At 35.1% G+C, this 20,249-nt stretch overlaps 1 protein-coding gene across 1 annotated transcript; it reads right to left on the bottom strand.

Annotated features, from left to right (window-relative positions):
- Positions 1-705: 705 nt before the first annotated feature.
- LOC308495103 (ferritin heavy chain-like) lies at positions 706-1,489 on the bottom strand (the record flags this gene model as incomplete). The annotated part of the gene is given in 2 exon segments (XM_081043047.1): positions 706-1,138; positions 1,140-1,489. Coding segments are annotated over 2 exon segments (783 nt in total).
- Between the last annotated feature and the right edge of the window lie 18,760 nt (positions 1,490-20,249).

Below are 20,249 nucleotides of genomic sequence, written 5' to 3'. Positions count from 1 at the left end.
AAACACCCATCTTGCTACCCAGACTTAACATTAGTATCTGCATAATTTCATGGACACAAACATTATAGGTAAAGCTGAAGATTCCCTTTATTTTAATCCCTGCCCAATCCCATTCCCTTCACTTCTTCCCCAGAGGCAAGTGCAATCCTGATGTCCAGGCCATGTTTCTATTAATTCACATGCACCTACATTCACCAGGGCCACACCTTATCCCACACCCACATACCACAGTGTTTATAAGGGGAAGATTTCTTTTGTGTTTTCCAGGGTCCCACGGAGTACCTACTCCCTCCATCCACTCAGATCTGGAGCTGCATGTCGATGTGGCATGGGTCCGTGTACAGACTCCTGGATACCTGTTTTAAAACTTAAAAGGTAAGGGTTTTTCACGCGCGTATGCCCACAAATCAATGCAAGACCTTTATATATTTAGGAACTGACAACTTTATTGGAAAATATGGTAAAACTGGAAGAAAACAACTTAAATGAACAGTTTTTTTCTAATTTATTGGGGTGACAATTGTTAGTAAAATTACATAGATTTCAGGTGTACAATTCTGCATTACATCATCTATAAATCCCATTGTGTGTTCACCACCCAGAGTCAAACAAATGAACCTTTTGCAAGGGTAATACTGCAATGTGCATGCTTGGCATGGTGACCAGGGGAAGTCACCCAGTGGCTATAGGGCAGGCAGTCCAGGCTCAGTACTTTTTGTCGCTGTCACCCAGGGTGAGCTTGTCAAAGAGGCAGTCTGCCAGGCCAAATTCTGGAGCTCCCATCTGGCGCAGGTTGTTGATGTGGCCCCCCAACACTTTGATGGACTTCACGTGCTCGTGCAGGTAATGATGCTCCAGGAAGTCGCACAGATGGGCGTCCTTCATCTCGGTGGCCAGCTGGTGCAGATTGAGCAGGCTCTGGTTCAGGGTTCTGTTCAGGTGCAAGGTGCTTTTCAAGGCCTTCAGGCCATTCTCCCAGCGGTTGCGGTCTGGCCTCCTGATATCACGCAGGCGGACGTGCCCCGCCCCCCGCCCCGCCCCGCCCCCCCCTCCCCCACGCAGATTCTGCAGCCCCATCAGCTTCTCCGCATGCTCCCTGGCCTCCCTGGACTGCCGCAGGAAGGAGGGGGCGAAGTGCCAGGTCCTGGCGGTCCAAGCAGAAGGACAGGCACAGGTACACGTAGGAGGCATAGAGCTCCTGGTTGATCTGGTTGTTGACTGCGGCCTCGCAGTTGGGATGGTAGCTCTGTCGCACTTGCGAGGGCAGCCCGGTGGGTGCAGGCGCCAGGGGTGGCAGCACAGGCGCCACGGGTGGCAGCACAGGTGCCACGGGTGGCATTACAGGCACCACGCCTGGCAGCGCAGGCAACATGTCTGGTGGCACGGTCCCTCCGAAATTGAAGGCCAAGAAGTCATGGGGAGGGGGGCTGTGGAGCGGGCGGCGGCGGGGGCCACGGTGGTGGCTTTTATGGCCTCGGAGATTCCCCATGGTGGTAGACGAGGGTGGCCAGAGGCTGAGTCAGCAGTGGCGATGGCGGGTACCTCGGGGGGCCCGGATGGTGGCCAGAGGAAGTCAGGCTCCAGGACCAGGCATTGACCTGTGAGATGTGATTGTTAGGGGTGACTTTTACCCCCGGGAGTGATGGGGGGGGGGAGGGGGCGGAGCGGGCGGCGTACCATCAACGTGTTCCAGGTTCCATCCCAGCCTGGGGGAGGAGGGCGACTCAGTGCTGAGTGCCTGGCATATATAATACTTTAAAATGTTATTCATGTGTATAAGTGCACCTGGTTTGAGTTAATCACCTGCATGATTTTTTTGAGCAACTTATTTGAATATTGTCTTAATGTGATTGTTTCATTAAATTGGCACGTTTGTGGTATCATTGATTATGTTTAATATCACAATGCTTTATTTGAGTGACTTCAACCTCCACACTAATGACAGTTCTGATAGCCTCCTCCCTCAGTTCCCAATGCTTGTTAACGCCAGTGATCTCCAGTTTTCTCCTTCTATTCGTGATCAATTTCCCACTTCTCAGAGGCCAGAGCACCACCTCCAAATTCTCAGTGATCTTTCCACCTCTCCATCTTTCCCAGACCAAAACAAAGACAAGCACAAAACTCTCATCTTCCCCCTTTATTATCTCAAGTAAATACATGCAAGATGTTGCATTGTGTATAAAAATTATAAAAAGAAAATAAATTGTTAGGATTCAAGCATGTTATAGTGGAAAACATAAGACCAACCTTGGTATTTATAATTAATTTATTTGTGTATTCAACAACCATTTATATACTCCAAATGTGTGTCAGACACAGTGATTTCACAGATACACAGAATACTCAAATGTGGTCTCTGTTCTCAAAGTACAAAATTGAGTGACAGAATATTAGAAGTTCTCTCAGGTGGTTTTAAAGTTATGGATAAAATACCTAGTTTCACTTAAAGTTTTATTCCCATGTCTTTGATTAATGTACCTTTATATTTCTTTGGGGGGGGGCTCTAGTCCTCTTTGGAAGCTTCTGCTATTTTGTAATCAGTGTTTATGAAGAAAACAAAGGATGAGATATCAAATGTCACAATTTAAATATATCTAATAACTTTTAGAGGCATTTAATTATTGATTATGGAAAACAATAGGATAATAATGTCTATTTCATAAGTTGATTATAATGATAGAATCATATGTTAGAGATGGTAAACTGATCTAATCGTATGGTAGATCAATTTCTCAGTGAGATAAAATTGTATTCTGTATTTGCTTAACATCAGTGTTTAGTCTTAATATAATTTTAAGCTTCCAAAATTTCCTTGGGAGATTCCATTGTAGATTTCACTGTATGAATGTATTTAAATAGAAGAAATCTTGATTTTATACAACATTTTCTCAGTATATCACAAGATTATTTAATAATTTTCCCCTGTAATTTTATTCTTCAAATATTTAAAATAATACTATTGAATGGTTATATGTATACTAAGAGGTGATAAATGTTTCTCAGATAATTCATCCCTCATTATTACTTTATAAGGAAGAAGGTAATGGCAAAATATATAACTAAGAGAAACTAAGGTTTAAAAACTAGCTTTTCTAAGTAAGGGAAATCAATCAACAAGAATGGAGCAGGACTTCAAAATTCCATAAAGGAAATATACATATGTATAAACAAAATCATTCCATCCAGTTTTTCTTTAATGAGGAATATAAAACTAAATACAAACACAGAATGAGAAAACTTAAGAGCAGATCATGTTTTTTAAAAATATAAATATAGGACTATACGATAAAGGTTTATTTGAAAGGTTTGTGGTCAGTTTTTATACTGTGTTAGTATTAGTCAGGGTTCTCCAGAGAAACAGAACCAATAGGTTCTGTTTATCTATCTATTCTCATGTGTGCATAAGAATCATCTGTCAGTCTGTCTGTCTGTCTATCTGTAAAATAAGGAATTGGCCCATGTGATTATGGAGACTGACAAGTCCCAAAATCTGCACTCAGCAAACTTGAGACCCAGGAGAGCCGATTGCATAGGTGGAGTCCAAAGGCCAGCAGGCTCAAGACTGAGTAAGTTCAAGTTGAAGGCAGGAAATAAACCAATGTCCCAGCTCCAAGGCAGTTAGGAAGGAGGAGTTCCTTCTTACTCAGAAGAGGGTCAGCATTTTTGTTCTAATCGGTCATCTAACTGTTTATATGAGGCTCAATCACAGTAGGGAGGACAATCTGCTTTACTCAGTTTACTGTTTCAAATGTTAATCTCGTGGAAAAATACCCTTGCAGGCACACACAGAATAATATTTGACTAAATATCTGGGAACCCCCTGGCCTAGTCAAGCTGACATATAAAATTATCCATCACAGTATTATTCATAATAAATGCAGAGTAAACAAATTAAAATTTCAGTGCCATGATCTGTGAAAACTCTGTTTTGACTTTGTCTCCTTCATCATTGAAAAATGTTACAGAACTAATAGTTGCACAACTGATGTAAGACAATAAATTATGACTCAGTGTAGTGATTAGCTTTCTCTTAGTGATTACATTTCTCTTAGTTGTATATTTTGCCATTACCTTTTCCAAAGAAGTTAGGCAAAAAGCATAATCCTTATAAAGTTTTTCTATGATTCCATACCTTACCCAGAATGTTAATAGGATAAGCTTATAATTTATGTAATCATTATTCTTCATGATTTGATATGAGTAATTAATTTTCTCTCATTTTTAATTATCTAAACTTTTCTTTCACACTCTCAATGGCTTATTTGCTGATTTCCCTGTTCATAAAAATATAATTACCTCCACTAGCCAATGTTAAAACTCAGTGAAAATGCAACTTATAAAAGTACAAGTTTTGTATAGTGTTTCCTGTATGTTATTCATATTTATTACCTTTCCTGAGCTTTTCACTCTTCACTTCTTGCTCATATATGTAAAATAAATAATTTCCTTTTGACTTATTTCCTTGAAGGCTTTTGCCATTTTCCAAAAATCATCTCAGAATATTTCAGGTCAGTTAAACATATTTAGGGAATTTCAAATTCCTAAGAAATATTTCATATTTAATAGCTTTGTGCCAAAATGATTTTAAACGTACTTTATTTCAATGTGAATCAATGGGTTGGGATATATTCTTTAGGTAGAACATTAGCATTTTGCTTTTGCTTATGTGGATGGTGCTCTTAAGTTCTGATTTCTTACATGACAACCAATAAGGAAAGTCTTGTCAATAATCTGCCAAATGCCATCAGCTATATGACTTGATTCTCCATTGTAATGTTATCCCTTGATTTTCTCCTGCCAGAAAAGTGCTAATTTTTTTGATACCATTGGCAGTGATATAAATTTGTACAGTATACACACACACCAGGAGGGATTGAATGTAAAGACAAAAGCTAGCATTCCTTGAGGGATATGAAATTGAAGATGTGTTGTGGAGTAACATTACCATTAACTAAAATTTGGATCTTATGTGGAATGTGGTATGAATATATGTTATATATTCTAAAGAGATATTAGCATAAAATTAATAGCGTATATTTCATAATTCAGGCAAAAGTTCATGTTGCAGTCTTTAATCCAAAGGCAGGAAACTCAAACAGAATTTCTATATTGCAACCTGGTGGCATAGTTCTTTCTTTTTGGGAGGATTTCAATCTTTGCTCCCAAGGCCTTCAACTGATTGGATGATGACCATGCACTCTATGGAGGGATAATCTGCTTTACTCAAAGCCTGCTGATTTAAATGTTAATCCCATCTAGAAAAACACCTTCACAGCAACTTCTGGATCAAAAAACCTGGAACGATAGCCTAGCCAAGTTTGCACATAAAATTAATCATCACAGAAAGTAAACTTTAGTGAGGGCTGAAACAGGCAGAAGAATGATGAAGTGGGTTCAATCAAAGTGAATGTGATTGGGTATCTGAGAAGGGCTGGCCGATGCTGTGTGTTGGTGGGGGAGGCAGCAAGGATGCAGACCACTGAGTCTGGTGGGGCATGAAAATGCTGTCCTGAGCCAGTGTTGAAGTAGACAGTAAATGAGGGTAGGCAGAGGCACACAGGATGTCAGAATTGGGGCCATGAGGCTTCATTTAACCAATGAGTTTCATCACGTTGATTTTCATAATTTGTTCTCGTTCCCTCGTTCATTTGTCCATTATATGCTGCTCCAGTCAGTCTTTGAACTTGCTTAAGCATTTATTTATTAGCTTGGTGGGTGTTGCTTTTGGTTGTCAGTACTGCACTATTCATACTGAGGCAGTTGTTGCCTGCTGATTGAACAGGCTAGTTGTAATTTCTCTGCATTCTATGGTGATGTCAGTTTTCTTTCACCTGGGAGGTGTTGTTTGCATAAGCAACTTGCTTCCATTTCTAGTCTTTTTGCTGCTACTTGGATACTTGCAAAACTTTGTATCTTTTTATCTCTTCTATCATGACTCCATTATCCTGTGGGGCCACCAGTTATATACACGTTATCTAAGTGAATTATTTTGTTTACAGCCTTCTATATCTGATATGTCATTACTATTTTGCATATGCTGAATTTCGATTTTCTCCAAATTTGGTAACCTTGGAAAATACCATTACTACTGTGGGGTTTTTTTTTTTTAAGACTTTGAAAGTCTTTTGGGGCCTATAAAAGGCACAGGGCTCTTGAAAAGTAATCCTCAGATTTTGGTGTTCATAAGAATCATCTAAAGACCATGTGAAATGCAGATTCTTGGCTCCATTTCTAGAAAATTCTAAAGTGTATATGGGGAGAATTCTACAAATTAGCATTTTAAAGGAGGTAGTTTCTCTCTAGTGTGCTTAATAGCTATTCTATGTGGATCCATCATAATGCAATATACACTTTTAAGAAGCTAAACCTTTTATTTTGGAATCATTTTAGATTTATAAAAGAACAATTGTAAAGATAGTACAAAGAGTTTCCATGTACTCTTCCCCCATCTTCCACTAATGTTAGTATCTTACATAGTACATATGTTAAAACTAAAAAAAATAATACTAATGTTAGTATCTTACATAGTACATATGTTAAAACTAAAAAAAATAATGTTGATATATTACTTTTAACTAAACTCCAGGCTTTATTCGGGGTTGTAGATTTTTTTTTTTTTTACAATGTCTGTTTGCTGTTCCAGGATCCAATCCAGTGTATCACATTAAATTTAATTGTCATATCTCTTTAGTCTTCTATAGTCTTTCACAGATTTCCAGCCCTGTTTCCCATGACAGTTTTAAGCAGTATTGGTCAAGTATCTTATAGAATGTCCCCAAATTTGGGTTTGTTGGTTTTTTTCTCATGATTATATCTGAATTCTGGGTTTGGGAGAAGAATATCATAGAGGTGAAATATATTTGTCATCACATTTTATCAGGGTGTACATGATACCAACATGACTTATAACTGGTGATGTCAGTCTTGCTCACTTTGTTAAGGTAAAGTCTGTCGGATTTCTTCACTGTAAAGTTATTGTTGTTCCTTTTCCCATAATCCATCTTTGGGAATCCAACCCACACTCAGAGGAGGGCATTTAGCCCCACCTCCTGGAGGAAGGAGTATCTACATATATTATTTGGAATTCTTTGTATGAAACACTTGTACCTTCTTCTGCATTTATTTATGTATTCATTATTTATATCAATATGGACTCATCGGTATTTATTTTATATTGTGCTATAACTTTAACGTTTAATTAATTTTGTTGCTCAAGTTGTTTTAGCTTAGGCCATCAGGTACTCCTCCAGTTTGGCTCCTGCGTCCCTTTTGATTTACATCTGTCCTTTTGTTTTCTGAGCACTTCCATATTTTCTGGCGCTACGTAATGCTCCAGTCTCATCTTGTATTTTCATTGTCCCAATGCTAGAATTAATCGTTTCTCGAAGAATGTCTGGATTTTGGTTTGTTTTTGTTATTTTGGAGAAGGATATTTAGAAACCAAGGTCTGGGCACTAGATGTACTTGTCTCTAGTTGGGTGTCATTGTTTCTAGTCTCTCAGCAGACAGAGCTATGAAACTATGCCTGTATACTAACCAATATATATACACATATCTATAACCATTTCTATAGGTATCTGTCTTTATACATATTAAACTAAACATGAGTTCATACTAATATCTAAGACTCGAATCCAGTATCACACAGTTCATTCTAGCCTTCTCCTCTTATGTATAATTTCTTTTGCGAACAGTAAAAACTGACTCACATTTTTGCCATTTAGTTACTTAACTTGTTCAATCCTAGTATACATTTAGTTTCATATTTTAACCATACCCCAGTGAAAAACAAGTTTGCTAACTAAAATTGTGTTTACAGTTGTTGTTTAGTCTTAAATTTCCCAATCAAAACATCATTTTCCAAAGTCACTTATATCAGCTCCTTTCCCCCACCCCTGTCAGTGCAGTTGTATCATACATTGGTAATACAGTTAGATCATTTGTCACAGTCTGCATTCTATTCTGGGATACTCTGATTTTTTGTTTGTTTGTTTAATGCACACGTTAAAGCTCACCCTATGATGTACTGTTCAATGGGTTTTGGCAATTGTGTAGAGTCAGGTATCTTCCATCTAGTACCATACAGAACAGTTTCATCACCCTAAAATATTACCTGTGAGTGCCCTCTGTATTATTCCTTCCCAACACCTGTCAAATACTGATTTGTTTTCCATCCCTGTAATTTGTCTTTTCCAGAATGTCGAACAAACAGTATCATAAAATACGTAGACTTTTGGATCTGGCATCTTTGACTTTGACTTTGCAACATGCATTTAAGATTCATCCATGTTGTGGATGAAACAATACTTTCTTCCTTTTTATCATTGAAAAATATCTATCATCTCAAATACCAAGTTTGTTTATCCATTTACCTGTGGAGGACAATTTGATTATTTCCAGTTTGGGTCAATTATGCATAAAGCTGGTATGTTAAGACTATGTTTAGTTCTATAGGGAACTACCAAACTGTGATTCCCAAGTGGCTGTATCATATTCCCACAAGCGATGAATGTGAGTTCCTGTTGCACTAAATCTTTGCTACCTTTTGGTTTCCTCAATTTTTAGATTTTAGCTATTCTAATAGGTATGTAGTAATATCTCATTGTGGTTTTATTTGTAGTCCCCTAATGACAGATGATATTGAGCATCTTTTATTTACCCTTTATACATCTTCTTTGGTGAAAATACATAGATTTGTCTTATTTTATATAAATATATACATAAATTATATATATATAAATTAGGTTGATTTCTTATTGTTGAGTTTTAAGAGTTCTTTATTTGTGTATATCCTAGATATGAGTCCTTTATACAATATACACTTTGGTTTGGTTTGGTTTGGTTTTTTATTAGTTTCAGGTGTGCAAAACAATGTAATAGACATTTCAGCCCTCACAAAGTGATAACCTCTCTCCCCCAATCTATTGTCCCTTTGACATCACATGTATCTATTACAATTCCATTGACTCTATTCCCAATGCTGTACTCCATATCCCAAGACCATATATATATATATATATATATATATATATATATATATATATATATATATATATATATATGTGTGTGTGTTAAATTATAGTTTACATATAATATTGTTCAGCTTCAGGTGTACAGCGCAGTGTTCAGCCATCTACACCATCCAAGAAGTGGTCTCCCTAATAAGACATGTGCCCATCTGACACGCTACAAAATCTTTGCAACATTGTTGATTGTATTCCCCAAACTGTCTTTCATATCCTGTGGAAATATTGTAGTTACCAATTTGTGCTTTCTAATCCCCTCCCCTTCTCCCTCATCTCCATCCCTCTCCCATCTAGCAACCATCAGTTTTTTCTCTGTATCTCTGAGACTATTTCTGATTACTTTGCTCATTTATTCAGTTCTTTAGATTCCACGTATAAGTGAGATCACATGGTATTAGTCTTCCTCCAACTGACTTATTTCACTTAGCATAATGTTCTCTATGTCCATCCATATCGCTGCAAATGGTAGGATTTCATTCTTCTTTATAGCTGAGTAATACTCCGTTGTATAAATGTACCACAGTTTCTTTTTTTTTACTTTCTTTTTTTGTTATTATTAGTTTCAGGTGCACAAGACAAGGTAATACTTAGACATTCATCATTTATATCCCTCACACTGTGAACCCCACCTCCCCCACCCCCCTTCCACTATCCCTCCGACATCGCACCGAGCCATCACATTATATATATAAAATTATAGTTGGCATTCATTATTGTTCAGCTCAGGTGTACAGTACATTGATCAAGCATCTACATCTTCCCTGAGGTGGTCTCCCAAATGGGACCTGTGTCCATCAGATACCCTACAAAATCTTTACAACATTATTGATTACGTTCCTGAAATTATTTTTCAAAAACCCTGAGGCCATTTTGTGATTACCAACTGTTTTCTAATCCCCTCACCTTTCCCCTTATCCCCACCCCCTCGCCCATCTAACAACCCTCAGTTTTTCCTCTTTGGCCCCAGAACTGTTTCTGATTAGTTCATTTACTTATTCTTTTCTTTAGATTCTGCATATAAGTGAGATCATATGGTACTTGTCTTTCTCTTTCTGGCTTATTTCGCTTAACATAATGTTCTCTAGATCCATCCATGTTGTTGCAAATGGTAAGATTTCTTTTTTTCTGTATGGCTGCGTAATACTCCATTATATAAATGTACCACAGTTTCTTAATCCAGTCATCTACCAATGGGCATTTCAGTTGTTTCCATGTCTTGGCTATTGTGTATAGTGCTGCAATAAACATAGGAGTGCATACAGATTTTTGAATTGGAGTTTTGGATTTCTCCGGATAGATGCCTAGGAGTGGAATTACTGGATCATAGGGTAGTTCCATTTTCAGATTTCTGAGATACCTCCATACTGTTTTCCATAGAGGCTGCACCAATCTGCAATCCCACCAAGAGTGCACAAGAGTTCCCTTTTCTCCACATCCGTGCCAGCACTTGTTGTTTGTTGATTTATTGATGATAGCCATTTTGTCTGGGGTGAGGTGGTATCTCATTGTGGTTTTTATTTGCATTTCTCTGATGTGTACCACAGTTTCTTAATCCATTCATCTACCAATGGGCATTTCAGTTGTTCCCAAGTCTTGCCTATTGTAAATAGTGCTGCAATAAACATAGGGGTGCATATATTTTTTCAAATTAGCATCTTGGATTTCTCTGGATAGATACCTAAGAGTGGAATTGCTGGTTTATAAAGTAGTTCTATTTCCAGTTTTTTGAGATACATCCATACTGTTTTCCATAGTGGCTGCACCAAGCCGCAATCCCACTAACAGTACACCAGGGCTCCCTTTTCTCCACATCTTCAGCAGCACTTGTGTGTTGATTTATTGATGATAGCCATTCTGACCGGAGTGAGGTGGTATCTCATTGTGGTTTTTATTTGTATTTCTCTAATGATTAGTGAGGTTGAGCACTTTTTCATATGTCTGTTGGCCATCTGTACATCCTCTTTAGAGAAATGTCTATTCATGTCCTCTGTCCATTGTTTAATTGGGTTGTTTGGTTTTTCTGGTGTTGAGTTGAACTAGTGTTTTATAAATTTTGGATCTTAACCTCTTATCAGATGTATTAGGTTGGTGCAAAAGTAATTGCAGTTTAACAGGTTAAAAATCATTGCAAAAACCACAATTACTTTTACATCAACCTAATATCATTGACAAATATTTTCTCCCTTTCAGTAGGCTGCCTTTTTGTTTTATTGATGGTTTCCTTTACTGTGAAAAAATTTTCAGTTTGATGTAATCCCATATGTTTATTTTTTTCTTTTACTTCCTTTGCCTGAGGGGATATATCAGTAAAAATATTACTCAATGTAATGTCTGCAAATTTACCCACTATATTTTCTTCTAGGTGTTTTATGGTTTCAGGTTTTACATTTAAGTCTTTAATCCATTTTGAATTTATTCTCATATATGGCATAAGGAGGTGGTCCAGTTTCCCTTTTTTTTGCATATGTCAGTCCAGTTTTCCCAGCACCATTTATTAATTAGACCGTCTTTACCCCAATGTAAATTCTTGCTTCCTTTGTCATAGATTAAATGACCATATAGGAATGGATTTATTTCTGGGCTTCCTATTCTGTTCCATTGATCTATGTGTCTGTTTTTATGCCAGTATCATGCTGTTTTGATTACTATAGCCTTGTAGTATGATTTAATGTCAGGTAGCATGATAACTCCCACTTTGTTCTTATTTCTCAAGATTGATGTGGCTATTCGGGGTCTATTGAGTTTCCATATAAATTTTAAGATTATATGTTCTATTTCTGAGGAAAATGTCAGTGGTAGTTTAATAGGAATAGCATTGAATCTATATATTGTCTTACATAGTATTGACAATTTAATTATATTTTTTCTATCCATGAACATGGTATGCGTTTTCATTTATTTGTATCTTCTTTGATTTCTCTCTTGTGTGTCTTATAATTTTCTGAGTACAGGTCTGTTACTTCTTTGGTTAAGTTTATTCCTAAGTATTTTATTGTTTTTGAAGCAATTGTAAATGGGATTGTTTTCTTGATTTCTCCTTCTGATAGTTTATTATTGGTGTATACATATACAATATACTCTTGAAAAGTGACAACATGAAGTGAATATAAGGTACAAAAGAAAAAAGTTTTAATGAATAGTCGTATGAAAAATTTTGAAGTTGCCCAACTGAACTTTGGAATATTTTAGATAGGGGAATACTCATATTAGCTGACTAGTTACAGGATGGTTAAAGTGAATGGTTGAAGCATTGGCTCTTGAATTTAGTACAAGTTCCATAGAATTCCTCCAAATAAGGAAGTTAAAAGTATACCCATATCAATATTATGTCTTACCATTTTAACATCATGAATTCTACTAAATACCTTGAGACTTTAAAGCACATTCTTATAACCAATAAATGAAATTACTCATGAGATAAAAGTAGATCCCTATGATTTTTGCTTCCCCTTTATGCTTTGAATATAGCTTATTTCTACTTTCTGATTATAATTATTCTGCGTAAAATAGCAATATCATACTGGATGTTAATTCTTGGCCAGATAACATGCAAAATTATGTTATATAGTTACCTCAATTTACACATAATCCATTTGTTTGATTTCATAAAAAATTTAGGAGGAATATGTATTGTGTCCAGTTTACATAGGAAAAACCAGAGGCAAAAGAGGAATTTACCATGCCTCCTTCACAAGGAGGAACTAAGGCATACTTGTTAATAATGGTAGAAAACATCGTTCAGCTACATCTTACAAAGGAAGTGATAAACACTTCCTTCACAAGTTAATAAACAGCTCAGAACACTTTATTCTGTCATGAAAATGATACGGTAGAAGAATAATCCAAGATGAATTTGTTTATATTTCAAATCTTTATAAAATAGATTTTTCATAGGTGTTGTTGTAAGCACTGCAAAAAAGATAATAATTTAACTGATATTATTCATGGAAAAATCAAGGATTGCAGTTGGAGATACACAGTAAGAAATATAAATTTGTGGCATTAATTACTTACTGCTTAAAAGGACAATGTCTTAATTTTCAAGGTCAATGTATTTTTATTTCTTTGGAGTTTTCTTTTCTTATAGATCATGTGCCACCACTGTTTAAAATTCTCATATCATTCCTTTATTTTAAAAAAATCATTTTGTTAAAGCACCTCTTACAGAATTTTTAAAAATATGAATGCATGATGGGAAAACTTGCTTTGAATTTGCATATTAGTCTTAGTTCACAGAATTGATCCTCTGACTGGGTAAAAATTAGTGGTACAAAATAGTGTTCATCAGGCATTCTATTGACATCTAGTATCCAGCATTTCCGGTAAAGGATTGGATGCACTTCTGATTCTTATTCCTTGGTAGACACCTTGTTTGTCTGCTCTGAAATCTTTTTAAAAAGCCCTGTCCTTGAGATTCTAAAATTTCATCAGCCTGTATTTTGCTATGGATCTTTTTTTCATCCCCTGAACTCTGTACTTTACTCCATGGACCTATTTCAGTCTGAAAACTTGGATATTTCTTAAGCTCTTAGATATCATTTTACTGATGTTTCTTTGATAATTTCTTCTCTATTTCTCATGTTCTCTGATTTTAGGACTTCTGTTTGTTTTGTGTTGTACTTAATGACCACATTTCTTAACTATCTTTCATATATTGAATCACTTTACCTTTTGCTCAACATTCTGTAATATTTCCTAGATTTTATTTCCCTTTTACCTGATCTAGTGCATTATTTAGTTTATATACTGAATATTTAAATTCCAGAAACAGTGTTTTAATGTTTTACTTATAAGTGATATATAATTTCAAAGTATTAGTTTATATTACTTGCTTAAACTAAATTGTCAATACAGATAAAATTCTCTTACTTGAATTTTTTTTCCTAAGGATGTTCCACTTGATCTGTGAAAGTTTAATAGGTATTACTTGAAAAAGAGAAACTGTTCTGAGGTGAAATGCTTTGAGGAAACCCTGTGTTTGACAAATATTAAACTTATTTCTTGAGTTCATTGTTTTAAAGGGCATTTAATAAACTCAGGTGCACTAGGAAACTCTAAGAAGTTGTTTTATACAGAGAATCTTTTAGATCTATTTTACTAAAAATATTTATCAATCACAGAACATATTAAGACACAGGGCAGTTTAAGAAATAAAACAATGCCACTTTGCATATACAGCATTGGAAGTTTTTTTTTTTTTTATACAATGAAATTTATCATTTATTCCTTCATGCCCCATTCCATTTCCTCGTCTAGGATTTCAAAACTAATTTTTTATATCCTCGCTTTGATGACAGCTGGGAAGTTTGGTTGTCTTTTTTTTAATGATTGTAATGATATAAATGTGGGGAATTGAAGGAGCACTAAAGGACTTGACTAGGTTTTTATCTCAGCTTTCCTCCTTATCACTATTAGGAAAACGGTAGTCAATCAAGAACTGTCTGTATTAGAGAATAGGTGTTGATAGGTTCTAAAAAAAAAGCACTGTATAAGATTATTTCTTGTATAAAAATTATTATAATTAGATCAACAGTGAACCATAGAAATAGCTTTGTAAAAATAGAACCAGTCAGTCAACATATCTGTTAACTACATGTATCTTTGTAATGAAGTCAGCTGTATTGGATATTGCCTATTTGGTGGCCAAATTACAGAGGGGAAGAAGGAATTTGTTTATAGCAATGACTTTTTTCCTCCCACAGGATTGACAAAACAGTCTTAGAAACATTAGAAATATTTCCAATCTAGTCAATTTTGGGGTTGTAACTGTTATTTATTTGATTTAACTCATATGGTTAAGTATTTGTAAGCCCCTTTATATGTAAATCTTTGCTGTATTATAGTGCATTATTGAATTACATTTCATTAAGTAATGAAATTATATGAACTTTATTAATTTTTCCTTTTTGTATCCAGGAAAAATAAATTAGGTTCTTGTGTTAAATAATTTTTTAAACTATTGGTAAGATGGCTGTAGCTTTAAAAAGGCAAGCGAAAATAAATAAATGAAAAGCTTGTTACTGTCTTCTGCCATCATCATCTTGTGGAACACAAATTTCATGTTCATATTAAAAAGACATATTGCCGATGTTGATCATTAACTGGGAAAAAGAGACGTAGGGGGTACATTATGCTAAAGAGCAATTAAATGAGATACATTCCCAAGACACTTGTCTCTTGAGAACAGCCCATAAGAAAATCTTTTAAACAGCATACTGTCATTTTATAAACTATTATACTGAAAAGGTAGTAGTCAATACCCAAATTTAATATGTTACCACACACCTACATTGCATGACCTTGTATGTCTGTAAATTGATGTCCTCCTTGTATTAATTTAATTACAATAGTGGATATTCTGGTGGTTGGCAAAAAAAACCTATGAATAATAGCTTTATGACATAATAGCAACCTTGGGAGTTGAGATAATTTATGATCTATATTCTTAGTGTACTGCTGCTTCATTTAAGAAACATAGATACACAATGAATGCAATATGCATTCTTTATTCCTTTCTTAGGACCTGATAGAAAACTTGGGGGGTTCTGTGTCAAGTAGTCCTATGTTGAAAGCCTGACTCTACCTGTTCCAAACTGTGTAAGCTTGTGTATAGTGATTTACTCATCACAAAAATGGGACTAATAATACCAAATATTATAAGTATTAAATTAGGTGATGCTTTTTGAATGACACTAATAGTACACTTAGTTCATTGGTATCAATCAGTATGTGATAGCAATTATTTTTTTAAAGGCTGGACTTGAAAAAGTAGTGTATTCATTACGTAACAACTCAAGTTAATTTTTAAACTTTAGATTCTATTGTTATAAGTTTGGGATGCTGATATAATACTTTCTCTCTTCCCTTTAATGTTACCATTTCTTTTCCTTTTCCAGATAGTCACTGAAATCTCATTTATATTTTTTCTGGTAGAAGTGTTAGCAGGTAGTGCATTTCTAACATATGAATAGCTTTTGGGATCAATAAATCCCAAAGATTAGTCAGAGACAGAGGAACTAAACTTCAAAAAATATCTTATAAAAGGCTACATTTATATAGCCTTTAAACGTTTTTTTATATTATTGTCCTAAATTGCTATTGACTTTTAAGAATATCTGTCTTCTCTCTCTAACAACAACCAGAAAAGGAACCTTATGTTTTGTGTGTGTTTTCATTACAGATTTTTTTCTCCTGGAGACTCAATAATAATGGTATAATAGGTAGTAGATCGTATAGAGTTATCATAATCCACTGAATACAGATTCACTAAACACCGGTATAGATATTTTATACTGCATTGTAAAAATTTTGATAGTTCATAATGCTGAATTTGCTTTTTTAAAAAGAAAATGAAAGATTGCAAATATGCAATATACAGTAGATTTGAGTCATTTCTATTTTTTAAAAATTTCCAGCTTTATTGATACATAATTGACATATAATATTGTGTATGTTTAAGATGTACAATATGATGATTTGATACACATATTTATTGCAAAACGATTACCACAATAAGGTTAGTTAATATATTCATCACTTCACATAATTACAACATTTTTTGTGTGATGAAAACTTTTAAGATCTACTCTCTTAGCAACTTTCAACCATATAGTACAGCATTGTTAAGTATAGTCATCATGATGTATATTAGATCCTCAGAACTTACTCATCTTATAACAGGAATTTTGTATCCCTTGACCGACATCTCCCCATTTCTCCCACCCTCCAGCCCCTGACAACCACCAGTCTTCTCTCTGTTTCTGTGAATATGGTTTTGCATTCCACATATAAGTGACATCATACAGTATTTGTCTTTCGTCTGTCTTTTGACTTATTTCACTTAATTTAATGCCCCCAAGGTTCATTCATGTTGTCACAAATAGTAGAAGTTTCTTATTTTTTATGGGTGAATAATATATACAGAGGGTACCAAAAAATGTATACACATTTTAAGAGAAGAAAATACTGTATTAAAATTGTAAAACTCAATATATGAGGTATGCCAATTAGTTTGTGAACTTGTTGCAACAATGTTGCTAACCTCTTTTGATACCAGAGAGGTTACTCATTATGAATTTTTACCAACAGTGAACTAAGTTTACTATTTGGAAATGCTGAAAAGGCTGCATGAAAAAGTTAGATGACCTGAACTTTTCACCAACAATTCATGGCTCTTGCATCACGACAATGCACCAGCTCACACGGCACTGTCTGTGAGGGAGTTTTTAGCCAGACAACAAATAACTGTATTGGAACACCCTCCCTACTCACCTGACCTGGCCCCCAGTGACTTCTTTCTTTACCCAAAGATAAAGGAAATATTGAAAAAAAGACATTTTGATGACATTCAGGACATCAAGTGTAAAATGATGACAAGTCTGATGGCCATTCCAGAAAAAGAGTTCCAAAATTGCTTTGAAGGGTGGACTAGGCACTGGCGTCAGTGCATAGCTTCCCAAGGGAAGTACTTCAAAGGTGACTGCAGTGATATTCAGCAATGAGGTATGTAGCACTTTTTCTAGGATGAATTTGCGAACTTAATTGTCAGACCTCATAGACCAATAACAAAAGATGAATACAAGTCACATTTGACTTCCGCTGTTACAAGAAGTGCTCAAAGAGGTTACCATCAGCATAGTTTTAATACTATTTTTCCTTTCTTTAAATGTGTATACATTTTTTGACCGTGTGTATGTGTGTGTGTGTGTGTGTGTGTGTGTGTGTATCACATTTTCTTTATCCATTCATCTGTCAGTGGGCACTTAGATTGTTTCCATGTCTTATCTGAGTAATTTTTAGATGTTAGTTACTACTCCATGGACACAAGAAAGAAAGTCCGGTAGATAAGGTATAATTGGTATAATTAGAACCACATGTAGCTGCTAACATGACAAAATATTAGAGATTAAGGACTCAGAATGTTTCTTTTCAAACAAATATGTAAGTAATTTGCAAGCTAGTGCCCACAAAGGACCAAATCTAAACTATAAATTTAGGGATCAATATAATTCTAAATTTTTTCCTCTGGTGTTTGGGCAGTTGCCCTGCTCCCTTCCCATCCTTACCCCATCCCACCAGATGCCTGCAGTAATATTCACTCTGACCTTCTTGTATCAAGTTTGTTAATTATGCGAGAATTAGGCCTCCTTCTCTAAGTGTTCATTGAGAAATGAAACCTATCACTGCTGCCTTCGGTTAGGTATTGTGTCATCATAAGAAAGTCTTCAACTGCCATCTGTATTTGGGGACTGGCTCCTGAAAGCTAATAGAAATACAAGTACTTTCATTGTATTAAATGATCCAGCCCTTTATTTTCTCTGGCTAATAATCAGTTTTAGGGTTGAAAGAAGTGAGTTTGAACTCGCTTCTCTAATTGCTATAGAATGAACATGTTTCCACATAGATTTAGATCAGGATTACCCTTAACAGGGGTAACTTTTAGTTCTATATTTTAATGACACTCAGTAATTGGTAATTGTGTAATTTATGATGTTCATGACGTGTTCTTCTTTTCCTCCTTACTCACCCCTATCAGGAAGAGTTTGAAAATGACAAAGAAAGTGGTCAGTTGTTAAATTATACTGGCACAAGATTGTGATTGAGTTTTTTAATCCCCAGGCCAATGCCTAAATAAATGTGTTTTTTTAATATTAGCAAGGGACACATTTCTGATATCATTTATCTTCTGATTTTCAAAAAGGCACACTTCACACAGTTCTCATTGAGCTCAAAACTTGTGTTACATAGAAAAGCAGTGCGCTTCTCCATGGGGCTTGGGAGCAGTTTCATATCTCAGTATTTCCTATGTGATCTAGTCTAATTTTATTTAAGATATGACTGAATGGATGGGCGAAAATATATTGGTACAATATTCAAATTCAGTTCAATAATTCCTTGGTCACATACACTGGGTCTAAACATTAGAATTAGAGAAATTAATCAAGCTTTGTCTGATGTTTACTTAAGTTTCCTCTTTGCACTGACAATTTAAAGCAAAGAGGTATTTCAGGTTTAACTCATTACCAAGTGATGAAGAGGGAAATTTAATTGACAACTGAGATTTTATAAGCATTCACACCTCATTTAATATTCAAAACTTAGGTGAAATGGGTACTGATAGTCTACATTTGAGATGAGATAACATTCTGCAAAGCATCTTGTCTATAGTGACAAGATAAGAACATGGCAGTGCTGGAACATAAACTTATTTCTGCCTAGTTCCAAAGGTCATGATCTTAATACTCTTTCATGTAGACTGTCAGAAATGAGAAATAATTTCCTTTGTCTTTAGTAAAATACATGTTCCTAGAGTAAAATACATGTTCCTAAATTCTCTAAAGCTTTTGTTACCCCTTATGTGACACTGTAATACAATTGATTATTACAATACGTGTATATGATACCATCAACTGGCTTAAAGTAGAGGCTTATGTGGACATACACATCACCAAAGAAAATTGTAACAGAAAATTTGCTACAGCCTATTGTAACATATTTTCCAAACTTAAGCAAATCTTTATTTAAAACAATTTTAATATGAACATACTAACCTGGTTAGCAATTTTTAGCATGCATTTTTTTTTATTTTAAGTGTACAAAGCAATGTAATAGTTAGACATTTCACCCCTCACAAAGTGATAAACCCCCTCCCCCAATCTATTGCCCCTCTGACATCGTATATATAACAATTCCATTGAGTCTATTCCTTATGCTGTACTCCATATTTCGTGACTGTATATGTATATTAAATTATAGTTCACATGAAATCTTACCATTTGCAATGATATACATGGACATAGAGAACATTATGCTAATTGAAATAAGTCAGTCAGAGAAAGACATACCATATGATCTCACATACATGGTTAGCAATGCTTAATAATTTCATAGTGCTTGTTTTTACACGGATTGCTGCAAATAGAAAAAGTATTTTCCAAAAAAATAGGATGAGTTATATTTTTTTAGGAGGATACAATTTCAAAAAGTTAAGTGCTGTGTACTTCAGCAAAAAAGAATCCATGAAAGGAGAGTAATTAAGAAATCACAGGTTTTCCATTTTGTAAAATATTAAACACTAGGAATGGCTATTTCATCACCTTAAAATTCTTCCATGTGCTCTCAATTTCTGCCTCATGATGCAAATAATTGTTGAATAAACAATGCTCTAAATATTTTTCTTTTGTAAAGGCATATTTTTTATTAAGCACACTAAAGATTCCTTAG

This window comes from Rhinolophus hipposideros (assembly GCF_964194185.1).
Source record: "Rhinolophus hipposideros genome assembly, chromosome: X".
Taxonomy (NCBI): domain Eukaryota; kingdom Metazoa; phylum Chordata; class Mammalia; order Chiroptera; family Rhinolophidae; genus Rhinolophus; species Rhinolophus hipposideros.
Note: the sequence above shows the minus strand (reverse complement) of the source record. Positions and strands in the feature narration are given on the sequence as shown.